We start from the raw sequence: 20,825 nt of genomic DNA, 5'->3' as shown, positions 1-20,825 counted from the left end.
TAAGATCATAAAGGCCTTGTCAATATATTCCAATATCCCTGGATGTGTAGGGTAAGCCTGATGAAAGAATTTCTACATAACATATTCAAGTACCAGGGAGGAAGCTGGGCAGAGAAAGAAGACATAGTAGAACCGTATCTTCTTGGCCCCACAGTTTCCCATGGGGGACAGAGTCATAGTAATTAAGGAAGACACATTTTAGAGCCAAACTGATCTGTCTATTGCAATGTAACTTGGAGACATTTCACTTCCTAGTCTGTTTCTTCGTCTGCGAGTGGTGCTATTAACTCCTTAGAGTTATTAAGATCAAATAGGAAAAAGGATGGATAGGCATTATCAGTTATGTTCCAAATGGACAGATGTCACCTCAGTGGCTATCTGGGATGGGATCAGTGGCTGCAGTGGTTCACGAATAATAAGGGATTTTGCCTGGATATGAGTTTCCTGCATCAATATAAAAGCTCCGTTGGGCTTCTCTTTTCTGTCCCTCAGGACAGACTTGGTGATTCTGGTTGCCTGGGAGATATCTCAGTTGCCCACAGCATCCCTGGCAGAACCCCTAGCCTTCCCCAGGAACCTGCTTCCCCTCTTCTGCCATCACATGGACAAACAATTAGTTCAGCAGCTGGAAGCCAGAATGGAGTAAGTGTTTACAGAGACAGTCCCAGCCCTGGTCCAGGTCTGTGGATCAAATCGCTTATAAACCGTGAGCATGGAAAATGATGTGCTTTAGACAGAGTCCTATGGACTAATAATGCCTTTGATCTCAGCACTTAGGGTCAGAGGTGAGTTTCAGGCCAGCCAGAGCTACTTAGTGAGATATGAGAATCTCAAAAAATAAAAATTAAAATATTTAAAAAGGTAGTTAGTTCTAGGGCCAGTGAGATGGCTCAGCAGGCAGACTCACATGGTGGAATGAGACAAGTGACTCCTAAAAGTTGTCCTGTGACCTCCAAATGTTCACTGTGGAGTGTGTGTGTGTGTGTGTGTGAGAGAGAGAGAGAGAGAGAGAGAGAGAGAGAGAGAGAGAGAGAGAGAATGTGTGAGTGTGTGTGTGTGAGAGAGAGTGTGTGTGAGAGAGAGTGTGTGTGTGTGTGTGAGAGAGAGTGTGTGTGAGAGAGTGTGTGTGTGAGAGAGAGAGTGTGTGTGTGAGAGAGTGTGTGTGTGTGAGAGAGAGAGTGTGTGTGTGTGTGTGTGTGAGAGAGAGAGAGAGAGAGAGAGAGATGGAGGGTGTGTGTGAGAGAGGGTGTGTCTTGTGTGAGTGCGATAGAGCATGTAAATGTAATAAAACAATAAAAAGAAAATCCAGATCCTCAGGTATTTACTAAGTAACCATTCTGTACTCATTAGTGTCCTTTGGACTGTTCAGCCAAACCTTTGCATTTATTTCTAATGTTTGGTCATTTGTAGGTGCTATTTCAGAACAGTAATCTGAAAAGTTGAATAACTAATTCATTCAATAAATAGTTGTGACTAGTCCAGAATATAAGAGAATTAATACAGAGATAATCTGTCCTCAGAATTTACCAGCTCTTAGAATGAGCCACGCACGAATTAAACCATAAATATTTATAAAAATGGAATTTTTTGCAGTTAACTCTTGTTCTCTTTTTAGGCTTCCCTGTATCTACTGACTTATTAGTTCTGGAACTTACTTGTGAGAAGTTGAAATATCAGAACGGAAACTATATCACCTGCCCACAGTGATACATTTGAAGTCATTTCCTATACTTTGTTATATTGGAGGACCCTGCCACAAACACTGTCATGTCCCTCGTTAAAAGCTAAGTGACTTGCCTAAAATTAAGGCATGACTTTAGGTAAAATTAAAGAAATATCAAATGATATGTTGAAACTTGTTTGTAAGTTTAGAATTACAATGAAGGCCGTTTTTGTGAATGTGTCAAGAATATCCTTATTAGGGACAAGGCCTTGTTGTATGTAATAAAAGTATAATCTGGGACATTGCTTCAGTGTTACCAAACTTTATATAAACCAAACAGTTGAGCTAAGGCTGAGAGATTTAGATATAAACATCTTCCTTGGCATAGGAAATGAGCTGCATTTTGTCAAATGAAGCCCTACATTCATCAAGGAATACTGGAGTTCCTTTTGTAAGCCAAGATGCATTTCAGGTAGGAGGATAACAATGGTGTACAAGTCTCTGCTACTTTTAGGCTTACATAAAGGTTGGGCAGGAACTGACAGAAAATATCAATTAGTCATAAACACCGAGGAGAAACACCGGGTGATTTGAGAGTGACTGGAGTGGAGAGAGGCTTTAGACTAGATGAGCCAGGATGGTGCGCTGACAGAGACTGCAGTTGAATCAAAATGTTCAGATTGTGAATGTGTCTGTGTTTACCAAGGCTGACTGGACATGAGGCATACCCCTGTATTCCTAAGTACCTGGAAGGCTAGTGAAGGAGCATTGGGAGTCCAAGGCCACTAGGGAGCCTTTATCAAATAAAAAACTTGACAAGGTACTGTTTGATTTCTCCCAAATGCCTTTCCAACACCTCTCAGCTCTCTCCCCTTCATTTTCTATACCGGTTTGTACTTCCCTGAGAAAAATAGAAGGTGAGCCGGTTCACCATCTCCATCTGTTACAAAGGATATCATTTGACTACAATATTCATGTTAACCTTCATGATTGTAAGAAACAGAATCCTCAGTGGAGGACCATAAAGAATAGACTGTTTGCTCTCAAAAGGAGGTCTACTAGTCTGAGGTTGGGACTCCCAAACCCTGCCGCTGGGTATCCAAGGGTACAGGAAAATCACTGTGCAGGGTCTGAAAATCAGTTTTTGTAGTCAGGAAGAGGAAGGGCCTAGCGAATGATTTTTGGGTAAACTGTTCTTCAAAACTACCTGGTGGGAGATAAATCACATTGCCAGCTTTTGCAAACTCTGGGCTCCAGGGCATCTGATGGGAATAGCTGCCTTGGAAAATTCCCTGCGAGCAGATTTCTTGAAGCTTTGGGCGTGGGGGTAGGGGAATCTGTTTTGTGGCCCTGGGGTTTTTGTTGTTGTTTGTTTGTTTGTTTTTTAAATGGGGATAGGGTTCTTTAATGGTTCTATACTATTAAAGAGTCCTTACTACCAAGAAAACTGCCCTACTGTTGGACCAAACAATGGCACAAAACAATAGCACAAAAAGCAAAGAGAGACCAGAGACTAGGTTTTAATGAACAGGCATCGGCCTCAGAAAGCTTTGGTAACAAGCACAGCAGAAGCAACTGAAAGGACGTCAGGTTTATCGACTTGAGCCGAGTGAGGGTGGGTGTGGTTTTGCAAGAGTCTGCTTAGACCCACCCCCACCCCAAGCTAAGAAGATTACTAGCGTAAGACCGCCTCGCAGTTCAGATGACCGTCACAAGGTACAAAACACTGCGCATGTCCGTGACGCATGCGGGCGCCTCTACCGGAAGGAGTGCCTGAGCCAAGATGGCTGCCAAGCCCGGGCCCGGAAGTGCTGCCTCCCCCGGCTGTGCCGGGGCCATGGAGCGGGTTCTACCTGTGCTGCTGGTGCAGATCCCTGCCGAGGAGGCGGCGGCACAGCTGGGATCGCGGGCGCAGCTGCACCGAGGGCAGGAGGCCCTGGGGAGCCTGACGGCTGCGGGCAGTCTCCAAGTGCTCTCCTTGGCGCCGGGCAGTAGGGGTGGAAGCAGCTGCTGCCTCCAAGGCCCCTTTGGGCAGTAAGTGCGGCGGGACCGCTGCGGAGTGTGGGAGGAGTCTGAAACTTGAGCCGCTCCTGCAGCTCCTGAGGGCGAGCCGCAGGCTCCTCTCAGCGCGGGTTGGTGGGAGGGGGTGACAGCGGGGAAACACCTCAGGATTGAGCCCCACTCCTCTCGGGACCTCTCCCATCCCGAGGTGATCTGCTCACTTTGTTGCACCTCCCTCCCTCACTTCCTGGGTGGGCAGAGAAGATACCCACTCCTCCATAGCCTCTGCGAACCCTGCATGGGTCCCTGCCCAGGTGCTGTTTCTTTGACTTAAAAAAACAGATGGTTACAGAAAGGACTCCTAAGCCTGTCCTCCTCCTCCGCCTCCTCCTCTTTACTATGTAGTCCTAGAACGTGATCGTGGGCTGGGCTGGAACCTACAGAGATCCGCCTGCCTCTGCCTAAGCTACCACACCTGACTTTGGTTAAAGATGCCAGATGAGGCTTATTTCTAACTCATTTCAAATATTCATTTTTGTTACCGAAATAATGTTTTCTTGCAAACATAGCTCCACACACACCCCCTTCTCTTTAAACTTGTCCACCCAATGCAAGTGCCCAGGGGTCACTGAACTATCCCAGTCCTTTTTCCTTATTTGAATCGCAGTCTCTAGATGGCTGGCTTGCAATTCACAGTCCTCCTGACTTACCCTTCCTAGGGCCGAGGGTACAGGCTCTATCTCCATGTCTGGCATGTCAGTTCTGTCTTAGATATGAGGCTCCCGTGGATTGAGAAGATAGATAATTACAATAACGTACCACTTTCCACTTTCATAAATCTTGGTCCAGGGTGGACAGTTTACATAAAGTTTGGGAGTACCCTGAGTACATGATGACCTTTTTAAAAATGGGAATATTTTAGAACCAGTTGGTATGAGACTATAGCCAAGAGGTATCACTTTGGAATCTCCAAGTTCTGTAACAGCTCTGTATATACAAGACTAGTTTGCTAAATCAGCAAGTATTTTAACCACCCCCCTTGAGATAAGCCTTATCTGATGAGGGCTCGTGAAGCTCAGGCTGACCTTGAACCAAGGATGGCTGTAGATTAATCCTACTCCACTCTCCAGGGCCGGAATTCTAAGTGTGCATCACCATGCTCAGATTTCCCTTATTCCTCTGTGTGAGTGTTCACGTGTCTGCTGTGTGTGTGAGTACCTGTGCCTACATATGTGGGGGCTGGAGATCAACATAGGTGTCTCCTCTACGTCACTAATGTTTTGAGACAGCCTCTCACTGCACCTGGAGCTCATGGATGGGCTGAATTGGCTACACCCTCTCAAGCCGGCAGGCCTCCTGTCCCCACCTCTCAGTTCTGGGATTAGAGGTGTGAGCCACATGCCCAGCTTTGGATGTGGATGTTGAGTCAGACCTCAGGCTTTCCCTCTGAGCTCTCTCCCCAGACCCTTTTAAACGACCTAATTGAACTGAATTTTTATTCTGTTCAAATGTGTATAGAGTAAAAACAAGGACAGTGTTTTAGAAGTTAGGGTTTGCGCTCTCCTTTTCACAAAGTATATAGGTTTTCATTTTTTATTTGTCTTTTAAAGATTTACTTTTATATGCTTGTGTGTGTGTGTGTGTGTGTGTGTGTGTGTGTGTGTCTGCATGTGCCACATGTGTGTGAGTGCTTGTGGAAGCTAGAAGAGGGTGTCAGAGCCTCTAGAATTGGAATTACAGGCAGTTATGAACTGCCCAGTGTGGATGCTAGGATATGACCATGGGTCCTCAGGAAAAGTAGCAGCTGCTTTTTTCCACTGGGGGCTTGCTTGTTCTCTCTCTCTCTCTCTTTCTTTGAGACTGTTTCTCCTGGCTGGCTTCCAACTTTTGATCCTCTTCTTCAGGTCTTTTCAGTAGTGAGATTACAGGTAAACATTACTGCACCAGCACATTTGGTATATATAGGTCTGTTTTATATTGAATAGGTTGTTGTATATTGTATATTCTTTTCATCATATTTCCTTTCTGGGTGGTAGTATATGTGCTAATGATCTTAATGGGATAGCATAGTGTTCTCCCTTTGGGATAGCACAGTGCCTTTAAATATTTTACTTTGTTTAACCTTTTCCAGGATTGATATTTAGGTTATTTCCCAAATTTTCAGTGTAAACAAAAATTAGGTGTTTGTGAAAAAAATAATTCCTGTTATATAAAAGACAGAATATGAACTGTCAGTCTTTTTTGGGGGGGAGGGGGGAGTGTTTCAAGACAGGGTTTCACTTTGTAACCCTGGCTGTCCTGGAACTCACTCTGACCAGGCTGACCTCGAATTCACAGAGATATGACTGCCTCTACCTCCCAAGTACCGAGATTAAAGGTGTGTACCATCACGGTCCAAGTCTTTCTAATAAGGACCTAATAGCCACCCCATTTAACATGAAACTCACTACTGTAGAAAAATCAAAGTTTTTAAAGGAAGTTGAAACTATCAGAGTGGTAGCCTCATCCTTTCAACTGCATTGTTTTCAGAGTTGGGTCCTATTGACTGGTTTTGAGATAAGGTCTTTCTCTGTAGCCCAGGCTGGCCTTAAACTCTAAATCTTCCTGTCTCAGCCACTGAAGAAGGATGTTGAATTATTGTTGAGCCACCACATCTGGCTCGTGCATATTAGTGACAGAGTCTTGCTATGTCACTTAGGCTGTCTAATTACTGGGCTCAAGAGACCCTCCTTCCTCAGCCTTCTGAGTAGCTAAGATAACAGATACATGTTGTTCTGCCTAGCTTGGGTCCTTTTTGGTTTATTTTTACGTGTATGTGAATGTGTGCATGTGTACAGGTGGAGGCCTAATGTTGATATTGGGTGTCTTCATAGATTGCTCTCCGCAATCATTTTTAAATTTTATGATTAGTCTTTGGATGTGTGTGCACATGCTCACAAACCTATAGTGCAGCACAAATTGTGGGGGTCAGAAAACAGCTCTGTGGAGTTGGTTCTCTGTGTCTACCTTCACGTGGATTTCAGGGCTCTAACTCGGGTTGCCAGGCTTGCATGGAGGTGCCTTTCCCTGCTGAGCTGTTGCTGGCCCCATACTTCATTTCTGGAGGCAGCGTCTGTCTAAACCAGGAGCTCATAGTATCTGACTGGTCTAAGTAGCTAGCTTGTCCCCAGGATCTCTTGTTTCTTCCTTATGAGTGCTGGTATTGCAGGTGGCCCCGCTACCATGCCTGACTGGCTTTTATGTGGGTTCTGAATGTCCAGACTGCCATTCTCAAGCTGGTGGAGCGAGCTCTTTAAGCCCCGAGCCGCCTTTCCTGCCTGTTACATTTATTTTAAATGTAATTTACTACATTTGGTCTCTCTCCATCCTTGTTAGCCCATACTGGTAACTGTGCCGTCTAGTATGACAGTTGTTAGCCACATGTGGCTGTTAAAGTGAACTTTAAAATCCAGTTCCTTGGTTGCACTGCCCATGGTTGAAGTGCTTTGTAGCCACAGCTGCCCACTGGTTGTCGGCTGTCTTGAGCAGCTCTGAAGTAGAAATAACATTTCTATTATCACAAAGTTTTATTGGGCAGGGTTCTTCTCTACCATAATATTCCGGAGTATTCAAAGACTGTGGATGTAAAGAATCACTTTCTAAAATCTGAAATAGTTCAACTCAGCCAAAGCCCATTTAAAACATGTATTTATTTTATGTGTCAAGTGTTTACCTGCATGTATGTGTGTGTACTGTGAGCCTGGTGCCTGCAGAAGCCACAAAAGGGCATCAGATTCCCTGGAACTGGAGTTGCTGATGGTTGTGAGCAAGTGCTCTTAACCACTGAGCCATCTCGCCAGCTCTATAAGCCCATTTCATTAACTGTAATAAGTAATATATTTATAAGTAATAAATTTACAGCTGGGCATGGTGGCACACACCTTTAATCCCAATACTCAGGAGGCAGAGACAGGCAGATTTGATTGTTGGTATTTATCCTTCATGATGACAATCTCTTTAAAATGTCAGTTTAAAAATATCTTTAAGGGCTGGAGAGGTGGCTCAGTGGTTAGGAGCACTGCCTGCTCTTCCAGAGGTCCTGAGTTCAATTCCCAGCAACCACATGGTGGCTCACAACCATCTGTAATGAGATCTGGTGTCCTCTTCTGGCCTGCAGGCAAACACGCAGCCAGAACACTGTACACACAATAAATAAACAAATAAATATTTAAAAAAAATATCTTTAAAAATATCAGTTGATGCTTAAGGTAAAAGAGTAAATGGATTTTAAAAGGCTCTTTAAAGGCTGAAGGAATAAGGAAACGGTTTCTTGCTCTGTGCTCACTTCATCTCCCACTCTTAGATGGTGTGGGGGCAAAGTGGAGAGAAGTGAGAAGAGCGAGCCCTGACGTAGTTCTCATTCTGCTGCGCTGGGCTGCAGAACTGGTGCTGTCCAGGGAACCGAGCTCTCCTTCTTCTGCCCCTTGGTCCCCACCATTGTGGTAAATGGGCTTGTGGGTGCAGAAATATAATAAATCTAGACTTTTTTCCTTAGCTTCGTATGGGAGGATTCTTGTAGCAGCAGCACATCCACAGACAAGCCCACGCTGCTTGCCGTCAGTGAAGATTATGAACTGCGCACATACGAATTTGATTTGAAAGACGGGAGGTGTGATGCAGCCTTATCACAGAGCTGCTGTGGGAGGACCCTGCAAAAGCTCGTTGAAGATCAAGGAGTCAGTAAGTGCCAAGCTAAAGTTTGTGACTTTTGTTTCCTTTGAGACACAGTCTGACTGTGTAGTGGAGGCTGCCCTCAAACATGTGATCCTCCTGCATCAGCTTCACAAGTGCTGGGGTCTCAGGAGTGTGCCACCATGACCAGCTAGCCATGGTCTTTTTTGAGAAGTTCTCATGGAGGTGAATTCCCAGGGCGGTCTACACTGTCCAGCACTGTAGCCACTGGCCAGATTGGGCTGCTGAGCACTTGAAATGTGGTTCATATAAATAAGTTGTATTTTTAATTTTTGCAGTGCTGGAAATCAAATCCAGAGTTTCACAAATGCTAGGCAAGCCGTTGATCCCTGAGCTATAGCTTCAGCCTAAAAATGTACTATAAAAGCCCCAGCAAAGTGAGGTGATAATGATGCTGTAATCCTAGCCCTTGGAAGGCAGAAGCAGGAGGATCTCAGCTTGATGGTAGCCTGGGATACATAGTTAGACTCTGTCTCAAAAAAAAAAAAAAAATCATGCATCTTTCTTTTCTAGGGGGGATACTGGGGATTGAATCTATGGCCTCATACATGCTAGGTTGTCACTCAGTCATTGAGCTACATACCCAAGACTTTTTTGCCCTTATTTGAAGACAAAGTGTCACCAAGTTACCAAGGCTGGCTCTGAACTTAAAATCCTCCTGCCTCAGCCTCTTGAAAAGCTAGGATTATATGCCTGCACACCAAACTGGTTCTACATACCAGGTTTTGAAGTCTTAGTATAAGGAAAGTAAAATAGCTCATTAATAATTTTTGTATGGCCGGGCGGTGGTGGCGCACGCCTTTAATCCCAGCACTCGGGAGGCAGAGCCAGGCGGATCTCTGTGAGTTCGAGGCCAGCCTGGGCTACCAAGTGAGTTCCAGGAAAGGCGCAAAGCTACACAGAGAAACCCTGTCTCGAAAAACCAAAAAAAAAAAAAAAAAAAAAAAAAAAATAATTTTTGTATGAACTAACATGTTGGAATGATACTTTGTATGTAATTATCTAAATAATATATTTAAATTAATTCGCCTGTTTCTTTGGCTGTTAGTCACACGGAATCATATCTCTCTCATGTATGCATGATTCTTGTATTTTACTGGACAGTGCTGACCTAAACTGGTTACAGACCTGTTGGACTGTCTCTTGGCCTGATAAGCTGCAAAGGGGTGGGGGGCAGAAATCCAAGCTGCTGGGCCTCTGATTTTAACCCAGTAACATCCATTCTACCCTTGACTATAAGGTTCCTTCTTTTTCCTTAAGGAAAAAAAAAGTCTGATTGATTTTGTGTGATCTCATGGGTAACTCAGCTTTTTTTAATCTTCCTTCTGGTGTGCTTTGAGACTTCAGCCTTAAACAAAAAGAACCCTGGGACATTGTGGGCCATCTTTATTTATCTTTACCTACCTCCTAATGCCTGTGTCCACAGATATGAACAGTAACTGCTTTGAGTTGGAATAAGTACAATTTCCTTTTTTGTTTTATCTGTGTTTATAGGATCACATTTACCAACTGTAAAAGTGTGATTGATGAGTTTGAGATAATATCCTTTTGTTTCACAGGTATTTCCTTCAAGTCTTTGAGAATTCTGTCATTTCACAACAAGACGGCATTACTGCTCATCAATAGATGTCTCATCCTACGCGTTGTACTTCTGGGGAGAGACTCTGGGAATAGAGTACTGGACTGCTTCCCACTGGCCTTGCCGGCACAGACGGCAGACACAATTATTGACGTGCAGCTCTGCAGGGGATTTCTTTTTGTTCTGAGTACATTGGGCTGGATCTGTATCCTTGGCCAAAAGCATGTTGATTAATGTGCAGGGGAAAAGAATATGTGGAAAGATGAGTCTTTCCAACTTTCATTTGGGGGAGCTGGAGCGAAGGCAGAGTAGTTAGTTTTTAGTTAAGAAGTTTCAGGCAAAAAATACTCTCATAAAATAATCAACTATATTCCTTTATATTTTTCAATGTATAGAAATATTGTTATTGTCATAATAATCTTACTCATATTTATATTCTTTATTTACCCAAACTGTATTTAAGTGTGTTAACATGCATGATTGCTTATGATACGATACATGTCCTTTCCATGTGAATATAACTCACTTTGTCCAATGATGATTCCATTATTTTTTTTCTTTTTTTGAGGTCCCAAATACCCAAATACTAGGGTTTCTAGTATGCATTACCACACCCAGATAATTTTATCATTTTAATGAGCGGTTTACGTAAGTAATAACAGTTTTTAAAAATACTATACTTTGCCAGGCGGTGGTGGTGCACGCCTTTAATCCCAGCACTCGGGAGGCAGAGCCAGGTGGATCTCTGAGTTCGAGGCCAGCCTGGGCTACCAAGTGAGTTCCAGGAAAGGCACAAAGCTACACAGAGAAATCCTGTCTCAAAAAACAAAAAACAAAACAAAAACAAACAAACAAACAAAAACCCCCTATACTTTGTATCTAGCAGTAAAATTATCTTGAAGATTTTTAAAAATGACCTTTTATAGAATGGTTTTTGAGGCTTCTTTTATTTCTGAAGTGAAAGGATGGATGGTCTTCTTTCTTGATGGTTTTGGGGTTGGCCCCAAGCCCTCCTGTGTGTTGTTCAAATGTTCTCACACTGAGCTGCAGTCCCTGGCCCTGTGTTTGCTTGTTGGTTTATTTTTGAGGCAGAGTCTTACTTTATGGCACTTGCTAGCCTGGAGCTCACTGTGCAGGCCAGCTGCCTCTTAACTCACAGAGATCCCCCTGCCTCTGACTCTTGAATATTGAGATTAAAGGCCTGTGTTTCCACATCCTTCTATTTTGGCCTTTTGAAATAGGGTCTCTGTAATTGAGGTTGTTCTAGAACTCACTCTGTAGCCCACTTTGTAGCTGGCCTCTGACTCAGCCTCCATAAAGGGATGATTTTTCTATTTTAGATATATTGAGTTTGTTTTGTTTTTTTTCACAAAAGTGTCATAAAATACTAAATTGACTTAATTTTTATTGCCAGATTTGTTGTCTACTGCAGTAGGTGTCAGGTGTGTGAGGCTGCTGAACATCTGAAATTGTCTGGGCATGTGGATACTTAATTTTATTTAATTAGGTTTAAAAGTTGACATTGGTTTAGTTATTAGAGAGTTTATTTAGAAAAAGCTTCATTTTTTTCGGACTTTTTTTTTTTTTTTTTTTAAATAAGGTCTCCTATAGCTAAGACTGGCCTTGTACTCTCTAGTTAGCCAGGATGACCTTTGACATTGACTCATGATCCTCTCTGCCTCTACCTCCCAAATTCTGGGATAGCAGGCTTGAGCCACTATGCTCAGATCATATGGTATTGGGGAATCGAACCCAGGGCTTCATTGAACTAGATAAGCACTCTACTTACTTAGTTTCATCTCTTGCCCAGTTTCTCTTGGTGTTTGAATTGTAACTCTGTGGAGTCTAAATATGGGTGAGATATTTCTGATGAAAATTTAGAACCAAGAACAGTGGTGGTGACTCATTGTCTTTAATCCCAGCACTCAGGAAGCAGAGGCAGGCGGATCTCTGAGTTCAAGGTCAGCCTGGTTTACAGAGCGAGTTCCTGGAGAACTGGGGCTACATAGAGAAACTCTCTCAAAAAACCAAGAGAGACAGAGGATAGGAGGGAGGAAGGGAGGAGAGGGAGAGGGGGGAGAGAGGGAGAGGGAGAGGGAGAGGGAGAGGGAGAGGGAGAGGGAGAGGGAGAGAGAGAGAGAGAGAGAGAGAGAGAGAGAGAGAGAGAGAGAGAGAGAAATTTAGTATCCAAAGTTAGTTGTATTCTAAGTGTAACTTAGATTTTGGTGGCTTACAAAAAATGAAGTATCTCAGCTTTTAATGTTGGTTTCATATTGAAATGATATTTGGGTATTGGCTAAAGTATAATGTTATGGGGTTTACCCTGGGAAATAGTGTCTCGGGGTCTGGAACAGCAGACTGGAAGAACAATACATCAGCATGTTCTGCTGCCGGCTCCATAGTCATCTGGTTACTACATTGGAGTATGCCTCAGTTTCCAGCCCTCCTGCTATACTTGCAAGGTTGTAGCAATCCAGACGATAGCTCTTCCCAGTCCTGTGACTTACAGGGTCCTGTATATAAAACGGACACTTCTTTAACTCTAACTCAAAGATATTTTTGACACTGCGGATGGCATGCATGTAGCTCGTGTGGACTTGGCTCTTCTCCAAGAAGATTCTGAGCAGCAGGAGCCAGCCAGTGTTTCTTCCTTCGCATCACTGAAAGTGTCTCCAGACTTAGATGTTTTGGTGATTGTCAGTTCATCCAACACTGCGATTGCTCTTAACCTAAATTTGTATTTCAGGTAGGCAGATGACTAAAATTTCTTATTTGAGGCAAATAGACCCATAAAAGGTTTAAAATATACTCATTAGCTTTTTTTTAAGCAGCTTTTTCTATGCCTTTAAATCTCATTACAGCTCCTATAGTAAGATTGTTACTGTAAAGAATGTGTATAAATGACTGCTGGCTGCCTTTGTATTTTTGGCTTGTATAGCAAAGGTTTGATTTCCACTTAAGTGGTAGTGTGTGGGGTTTATGTCATATAAATAATCAGGACTATACAGCCTCACTTTTACATATCACCCCCTTCTTTTCCCATTTAAGAGTAGAAGAGAATGGAATTTACCTGTTGTTGGATTTGCTGTTTTTGTGGCTTGGGATCCTGGCTGTACTGGGGCTCATGTTCCTCTTAAAGGAGTATGACAAGATCTATTTGGCTAGATTTTCCACCTGGGGATTTCCACGGGTGTTTCCCTCTGAGGAACTGAACTTGCGGCTGTCTAAGGACCTCAGTGATGCTGAACGCTTACTTATATTGCTTTTCCATTAGCTTGCTAGATGATGTTGATTTTATAGTGTCCGTATGTAACTTGATGATCTGGAAACTGGCTTTTCAGCATTTATGAGCTAACAATATTTAAGGCCATTCAAAACCATCTAGTCTTTTGATTCCACCTTGATATGAATAAGATAAATCCCTGAGTAGTGGGAATATTTTTGATGAGTTTTATTGCCTATTGTTTGGTTCATAAAAAAGGGTAAATTTATTTTTATATACCTGCCAGGTATCTTTATAGCTGTAATGTTTTCTAAGGATCACACCCCGAATCTCAGTCATGTTCAGCAAGCAAGCACTCTACCACTGAGATAGACTCTCAGCCCCAGTTTGTTTCAAATGGCTACTTACTTATTTATGTTTTGACCTTATTCTAAAAATGAGTAGACATTAATGGAATTTTAGCTAGGGGAGATGTTATGATCTGATTTGTTTGTTTGTTTAATACAAGGTCTCACTATATAGGCCAGACTGCTCTCAAACTTCTGTCTTCTTGTGTCAGCCTCCCGAATGCTGGGATCACAAGAGTGGCCATCATGCCTGGCCTTGTTTCGAAATCTTTGAGTGGGGCCCAGTTTCTGCAGACTGTTCTTGTCTGCCCATAGGCCGTTTCACTGATTAGTCATGTGCTGTGGATGTAGAGTGTCTCCTGATCACTCGTTGAAAATGGTGTGAATGGTGGGAAAAGAGGAAGGCCTAGTCACCTCATGATATGCTCTGGATGTTTTAGAGCTCTGTCCCGTGCCCTGAAACTAATTAGGGATCAGTCCGTCCCTAAGCAAGTGCTCTGTGTTTCTTGTTCACATAAATGCTGTTTAGTGCCATTTCTCTGCAGTTGACTGTACTCATTTTTCTGAGAGTACTCTGATGTCCCCATGGCTTTTGCCATTCCTGCCTTGTACTAACTTTTCAGCCCTCTTCCTCGTGTCCTGTTCATCCTTTGGGACCCCACTGAACTGTACAACCCTTTCTTGAAACCCTGTACTCACAGGCACTGTCTCCACCAGAATCTTAGACTTATCATAACTTTCCTTCTCTTCCAGTGTGTGTGGCCTCTGCTTAACTACATAGTTTTATAGAGTTCCTTTTTTTTTTTTTTTCATTTTTTTCCGAGTAAAGTTTGCAAATGCTCATTGAGAATCCATCTAATAGTTTGTTTTCTTCAGTCTTTTTCTCCCTTTTGTGATGGGACCTTGCTCTGTTGTTCGGTCTGGTCCCTGAGCTCCTGGGCTCAAGTGTCCTTCCCAGCTCAGCCTCCTGAGGAGCTGAGTTTTGTTCTTTCAATTCATTGTGAGTGACTTTTCCTTCCACTTTACCTTAGCTGTCCATTGTCAAAACCAAAGCCTGGGCTTTGTCCGCATTTGAAATCACTCCTCCAGATCACTGCTCTACACAGATCAACACAATTTCCCAAACTTTTTAGCTGGCTTACCCACGTGCCTGCCCTCTGACCTCACTGGGATTTCCAACTAACTGACCTTCTGTGCCTCCCCCACCTGTCTTCACTTCCCTCCTTTTCAAGCGTGGATCTTGTGATCCATTGTTGTAGTCAGTTTCTTGTGTGCTCTGTAAACTTTTGCTCTTCTCCGGGGTAGCACTTGGCCTGCCAGAATATCAGCCCTGATGAAACCTTTATTCTGCCTTCTCGGTGCCTACCCCCAAGCAATTCTGCGTTTGTGAGGAAACTGCAAACGACTATGCCAACCCCCTTTTTGTAGTTTTTTGAGAGAGTTTTGCTATGTAGACCAGGCTGGCCTCAAACTCAAGGTCTGCCTGCCTCTGCCTCCCACAGCTGAGATTATAGGTGTGCGCCACCACACCCAGACTTAGAAAAAAAATTTTTTTTTTTTTTTTGGTTTTTTGAGACAGGGTTTCTCTGTGTAGCTTTGCGCCTTTCCTGGAACTCACTTGGTAGCCCAGGCTGGCCTCGAACTCACAGAGATCCACCTGCCTCTGCCTCCCGAGTGCTGGGATTAAAGACGTGCGCCACCACCACCCAGCAGAAAAATGTTTTTAACATTAACATTAACATTAACATTTCTATTTTCTCTCAGACCTGCTCATGTCTTCATTCATCCCTTTTCTTGGATGACCTTGCCTCCTACATTTTTATGAGATTTCATCCCTTTTTCCCCCACCCCCCAGGGACCTTTCTCTACTTGTCTTCCTTTTCTATATTTACAGTCTCTTTTCAGTATTAGGTCCATGTCCAGTTAACAGACAAGCAGCAGCCATTCTCCTCCTGAGTCCCTCCCGGCTGTCCTCCTCTCCACTGTTTGCACCCCAAGCCACGCCACTGTCTTCTCACCTGAGCTGCTTTGACAAACACCGGGGCAGTGTCCTTGTGTCTGCCCTCATCCCCTGAAGGATCTTTCTCCAAAATCGTTAAAATGCCTATCTCATCAGTGGTCCAGCCACATACTCACATTTCATCATCTCCCGGACCAATGTCAGCACAATACCTTCCTAGTTGAACCCTTCTGAAGTGTGTTATGAGAGTAAACGCTTCCCTCTCTCCCTAGCTGTGCTCTGCCTATGATCACGTTGTAGCTCTGCCCGACCCCTCCCTTCACTGCCTTTTCTCCTAGAGGTGAAAGTTAAACTTCCCTAGTCGCACACAAGGCTCCGAACCATCTGTCTCCTGCCAGATTTTTGGGCTTCCTGTCATGTCACAGCATTGTGCTTCTCACTGGCTGTGCTCTGGCTGCCACAGTCCTCTTTGTTCCTCAGATGTGACAGTCCTCACATCTGTCCTACCTTAACACGCACGCACGCACGCACGCACGCACGCACGCACGCACGCACGCACGCACGCACAGTTTTGCAGTTCTTATTCAGTTACTGACCCTGGCTTAAATCTTGCTTTGTTATGGTATAATAAGTTATTAGAAACCTTAGCTTTGGCCAGGCAGTAGTGGCATACACCTTTAATCCCAGCACTCAGGACAGAGCCAGGTGGATCTCTGTGAGTTCGAGGCCAGCCTGGTCTACAGAGTGAGATCCAGAACAGGCACCAAAACTACACAGAGAAACCCTGTCTCGGAAAAGAAAAAAAAAAAAAAGAAAGAAAGAAAAAGAAAAAAAACTTAGCTTTGGGCTGGCTAAATGTGCATTCTATGGAATGCCTGAATCCTCTCTACCTACCCTACTCTCCAAGTAAGTAAATAAATGTTAAAAAAAAAAAAAAACTAAACCCCAAGCTTTCTGGTTAAATGAGCCTGGTTCCGTGTTTCTCTTAAGCCTTAGTGTCTGCATCTGTGAAGTGGGATATACTTCTGCAAGGCTGGTGAAAGACTTCAAGGTCTGTGTAAATCAGCCTGACACCTGCAGTGTACTAGACAGTGAGTGCTCTTCCCACCTTCTGAAATGAACTGCTCCATGGAGTCCAATTCTTTTCGTTGGTGGTGTTAAATTTTTTAAATTTTATTATTTTGTATATAAGGGTGTTTTGCCTGCACGTATGTCTGTGTATCATGTGTGCAGTGCTTGCAGAGACTGGAGTTACAGACAGTTACAAGTCATGTGGGTGCTGGGAACTGAACCCAGGTCTCCTGGAAGAGCAGCCAGTGCTCTTAACCACTGAGCCATCGCTTCAGCCCAGAGTCAAGTTCTTGACATTGACTTTATCACTGTTCTACAAAGGAGGTTAGAGAGACTACAATCTTAGGAATATATTTTTGCTGTTCTTCTCTGTATCCCGTGTCCATTTTCTATTAAAAGTTTCATGCATTCTATTTTGATCATATTCCTTCCCTTTCCCAGCTCTTCCAGATCCTCCCACCCCCATTGCGCGTTCTCTCTCTCCTGATCTCCCTCTCCCTCAAAAAAATTCAAAACAAACAAACTGAAAAAGACCAGAAGCACTTATGACACAAATTTGGGGTTGTTTATCATTTTTTGATACAGCTACCTTTTCTTCCAATGTAGGCAACACCCAGGACACCTACTGTGTGAAAGGACACTGGAAGACCTTCCTATTGAAGGGCCTACTGGAGTAGATGAAGATGACCTTGTTAACTCTGTCCACAACATGAAACTGACCAAGGTTTCCTTTCAAGTTGATAGGTATAAACACTTTTAGGATTTTGTGGATTGCCATTATTTTTGTCCTTCTGACGTTATATTTTCATGAAAAGTCTCTACATGGCAGATACTATGATTTGTTTGTTTGTTTGTTTATTTGGAGGTAATGTAGTCCTAGCTGATTTGTAGCTTGCTATGTAGAGCAGGTTGGCCTTGAACTCAGAATCATCCTCCTGCCTCTGCCCCCCCCCCCCCCCCCCCCCGCCCCCAAGCTGGGACCACAGGTGGAAGCCGCGGTTTCAAGTGTCTTTACCCTGGCTCGTGTTTGACTTGGTGCCCTTACTGTAATGGTGTTAAGTGCTGCCCTGTCTTCCAGGTCTTGGAGGGCCCAGCTCTCATCCCTGAATGAAACAACAAGGAGCTCCAAACCAGAGGTTTCCTGTTGTGCTCCGTGGTTCCAGGGTGTCCGGCGTTTGGAGTCCCTGGAATCTGGTAACCACACTCCCATTGTGCCAGACCATGTGTTCATTCCAGGAGATGTCACGTGTGGCCAGTGTGCTTTTCCGCAGGAGCACATCAAGACTAGTGATCCAAGAAGACCGTGGGAGACAATGCATCTGAGCGGACAAGAGCAGCCCTCCGAGCTCAAGTGCATGTCTGTGACGGGATTTACAGCACTGTTTACTTGGGCAGTAGGAGCCGCCAGCTGCACCATTGTCCTCTGGGACCTGGAGACCCAGAGCATGCAGTGTTTTTCTCTCGGCCAGAAGTGTGCTCCTGTGGATAGCAGTGGAGACCAGCAGCTGTGCCTTGTTTTGACAGGTGGGCATGTCTGTATCCAATTGAAACACACTGCTTAGAGGTGCAACTGCTTTCTTAAAATTACACTTACTTGTTTCTCATGTGTGTGCATGCGCGCATCCACGAATGCTAAAGCACTCGAGTGGAGGTCAAGGACAACTTGTGGGAGCTGGTTCTCTTCTTCCACCATGTGGCTCTCAGGGATTGAACTCTGGTTCATCAGGCTTGGCAGTCTTTTTACACACTAATCTATCTTGCCAGCCCAAGGTATGACTTCTCGATGTATTTCACAGCTGCTGCCCTGATGCCAGCATGTTCCCAGTCTTACTGCAAAGTGGTCCTTATTCTGGGAGGAAATTTGGTGGTATTCTCTGTAACACTGTCTCGTATGCCTTAATTTATTTTATGTGTGTGGGTGTTTTGTTGGCATTCATGCTTGGGGCCAGCAGAGGCCATAAGAGGGCATCAGATCCTCTGGATCTGGAGTTACAGACAATTGTGAGCTGCCATGTGGGTGCTGGGACTCAAACCTGGCTCTTCAGTTCTTAACCACTGAGTCATCCATCCCTCCAGCCCTGTGTTTAATTTAAATAATTTCTCTTCAGCTAAATGTCAGTGCTAGGTAGTAAGAGTAATGTGGGCTGAATTTTTAACTCGGAGAAGCCTCCTCTGACTTGAGTCTACACAGCAGAGGTTACGAGCCAGCAGATTATGTACCGTGTGTATGTTGCCTGTTCATTTTGGTTGGCACTGACCAGAGTTTTATTTTATTTGGTTTTAAAGCAGGGTCTCACATAGCCCCAGCTGACCTCAAACTCGCTGTGTGTGTAACTGATGCTGGTCTTAAACACTGATCCCAGACTGTGCAGTGGTGGCACACACCTTTAATCCCAGGACTTGGAAGGCAGAGGCAAGCAGATCTCTGAGTTCGAGGCCAGCCTGGTCTACAAAGCAAGTTCCAGGACAGCTGGGACTGATACACAGAGAAACCCTGTCTCGAAAACAAAACCAAAACCAAAACAGAAACCACTGATCCTACCGTCTGTATCTTCCAGTTCTTAGAACTACAGGCCACCACACCTAGGTTAGATAACAAAAATACAAAGTGCAAAGTGACAGATTTATACAAAATCTGGATCTGTAGCTGTTACTGCTGTAGCATCCTGGACCTGCATTTCCGTATAGAAATTTATGTGTTGGGGTGAAGTTGGGTTCTCTGGTGGGCTGTTGTATTTCTGGTTGGGGTTCTCTGGTTGCTGTTGTATTTCTGGTTGGGGTTCTCTGGTGGGCTGGTGAATTTCTGGTTGGGTTCTCTGGTAGCTGTTGTATTTCTGGTTGGGGTTCTCTGGTGGCTGTTGTACTTCTGGTTGGGTTCTCTGGTGGCTGTTGTACTTCTGGTTGGGTTCTCTGGTGGCTGTTGTATTTCTGGTTGGGTTCTCTGGTGGCTGGTGAATTTCTGGTTGGGGTTCTCTGGTGGGCTGTTGTATTTCTGGTTGGGGTTCTCTGGTGGCTGGTGAATTTCTGGTTGGGGTTCTCTGGTGGCTGTTGTATTTCTGGTTGGGGTTCTCTGGTGGCTGTTGTATTTCTGGTTGGGGTTCTTTGGTAGCTGTTGTATTTCTGGTTGGGGTTGTCTGGTGGGCTGGTGAATTTCTGGTTGGGGTTCTCTGGTTGCTGTTGTATTTCTGGTTGGGTTCTCTGGTGGCTGGTGAATTTCTGGTTGGGGTTCTCTGGTGGGCTGTTGTATTTCTGGTTGGGTTCTCTGGTGGCTGTTGTATTTCTGGTTGGGGTTCTCTGGTGGCTGTTGTATTTCTGGTTGGGGTTCTCTGGTTGGGTTCTCTGGTGGCTGTTGTAGTTCTGGTTGGGTTCTCTGGTGGGCTGGTGAATTTCTGTTGTATTTCTGGTTAGATTTTTCTTACACTTCCCTGACCTCCCTGGTCCCTGTGCTGCCGTCATAGGGTAGTTTACATAGAGGATGCATTCACTCAGCGTAAGTGCTAGAACCTGTACAAAGGTGTTGAGTATTGTGTGGGGTTCAACTGCTGTGTTTCTTCTTCAGCTCCTAGTTTTTTGCTTTTGTTTTACTTTGCTTTTTTTAAAGACAGAATCTCACAGCTTAGTCCTGGACGGCCAGGAACTTGCTATGTAGAGCAGACTGGTCTCAAACCTGTGGCCATTCCCTCCTTGTCAACCTGATACCTCAGTTGAGAAAATGCCCTGCAGACTTGCCTACAAGCAGTCTGGTTGAAGGCATTTTCTCAGTTAATGATTGATTTCGGAGAGCCCAGGCCACTGTGGATGGTGCCACCCTGGGCAGGTGGACTGGTTTATATAAAAAGCAGGCTGAGGGGCTGGAGAGATGGATCAGCAGTTAAGAGCATTTGTTGCTCTTGCAGAAGATCTGGGTTCGATTCTCAGCACCCATATGGTGCCTCACAATCATGTATAATTCCAGTTTCAGGGAATCCCAACAGGCATGCACGTGGTGCACATACGTGCATACAGAAAAACATCATATACATAAAATAAAAATTAAAATAAAAAAAGCAGACTGAACAAGTCCTGGGGAGCAAGCCAGTAAGCAGTACTCCTCCATGGCCTCTGCTTCAGTTCCTTCAGATTCCTGCCCTGGCTTCCCTTCAAAAAATGAATGAAGGTAAATTTTAATATGAAATAAACCTTTTCTCTCCAGGTTTGGTCATGGGGTTTTATCACAGCAGTAAAATAATTAATACACAGGGTAATTCACA

At 44.2% G+C, this 20,825-nt stretch overlaps 2 protein-coding genes across 14 annotated transcripts in view; both read left to right on the top strand.

Annotated features, from left to right (window-relative positions):
* Patl2 (PAT1 homolog 2) overlaps window positions 1-2,485 on the top strand; it is an 82,480-nt gene extending 79,995 nt beyond the window's left edge. For 7 of the 13 annotated variants that reach the window (XM_042276104.2, XM_076570479.1, XM_076570481.1 and 4 more), the window contains 2 exons: window positions 493-642; window positions 1,616-1,968. In XM_042276104.2, the coding sequence (XP_042132038.2) occupies window positions 493-642; window positions 1,616-1,634 (169 nt within the window). In that variant the 3' untranslated portion in view covers window positions 1,635-1,968. Of the gene's footprint in view, window positions 1-492; window positions 643-1,615 lie in introns of all 13 variants that reach the window. The other 6 variants (XM_076570486.1, XM_076570480.1, XM_076570483.1 and 3 more) reach the window with 5 other exon arrangements.
* A 936-nt stretch (window positions 2,486-3,421) lies between these two features.
* Spg11 (SPG11 vesicle trafficking associated, spatacsin) overlaps window positions 3,422-20,825 on the top strand; it is a 76,773-nt gene continuing 59,369 nt past the window's right edge. The window contains exons 1-6 of the mRNA XM_042276101.2: window positions 3,422-3,697; window positions 8,199-8,383; window positions 9,955-10,179; window positions 12,528-12,720; window positions 17,182-17,319; window positions 17,654-18,099. Of these exons, the coding sequence (XP_042132035.2) occupies window positions 3,447-3,697; window positions 8,199-8,383; window positions 9,955-10,179; window positions 12,528-12,720; window positions 17,182-17,319; window positions 17,654-18,099 (1,438 nt within the window). The 5' untranslated portion in view covers window positions 3,422-3,446. The remainder of the gene's footprint in view (window positions 3,698-8,198; window positions 8,384-9,954; window positions 10,180-12,527; window positions 12,721-17,181; window positions 17,320-17,653; window positions 18,100-20,825) is intronic.

Source organism: Peromyscus maniculatus, chromosome 4 (assembly GCF_049852395.1).
Source record: "Peromyscus maniculatus bairdii isolate BWxNUB_F1_BW_parent chromosome 4, HU_Pman_BW_mat_3.1, whole genome shotgun sequence".
NCBI classification, from domain to species: domain Eukaryota; kingdom Metazoa; phylum Chordata; class Mammalia; order Rodentia; family Cricetidae; genus Peromyscus; species Peromyscus maniculatus.
The sequence above is the reverse complement of the archived record's forward strand: the minus strand, read 5'-3'. Positions and strand labels throughout refer to the sequence as shown.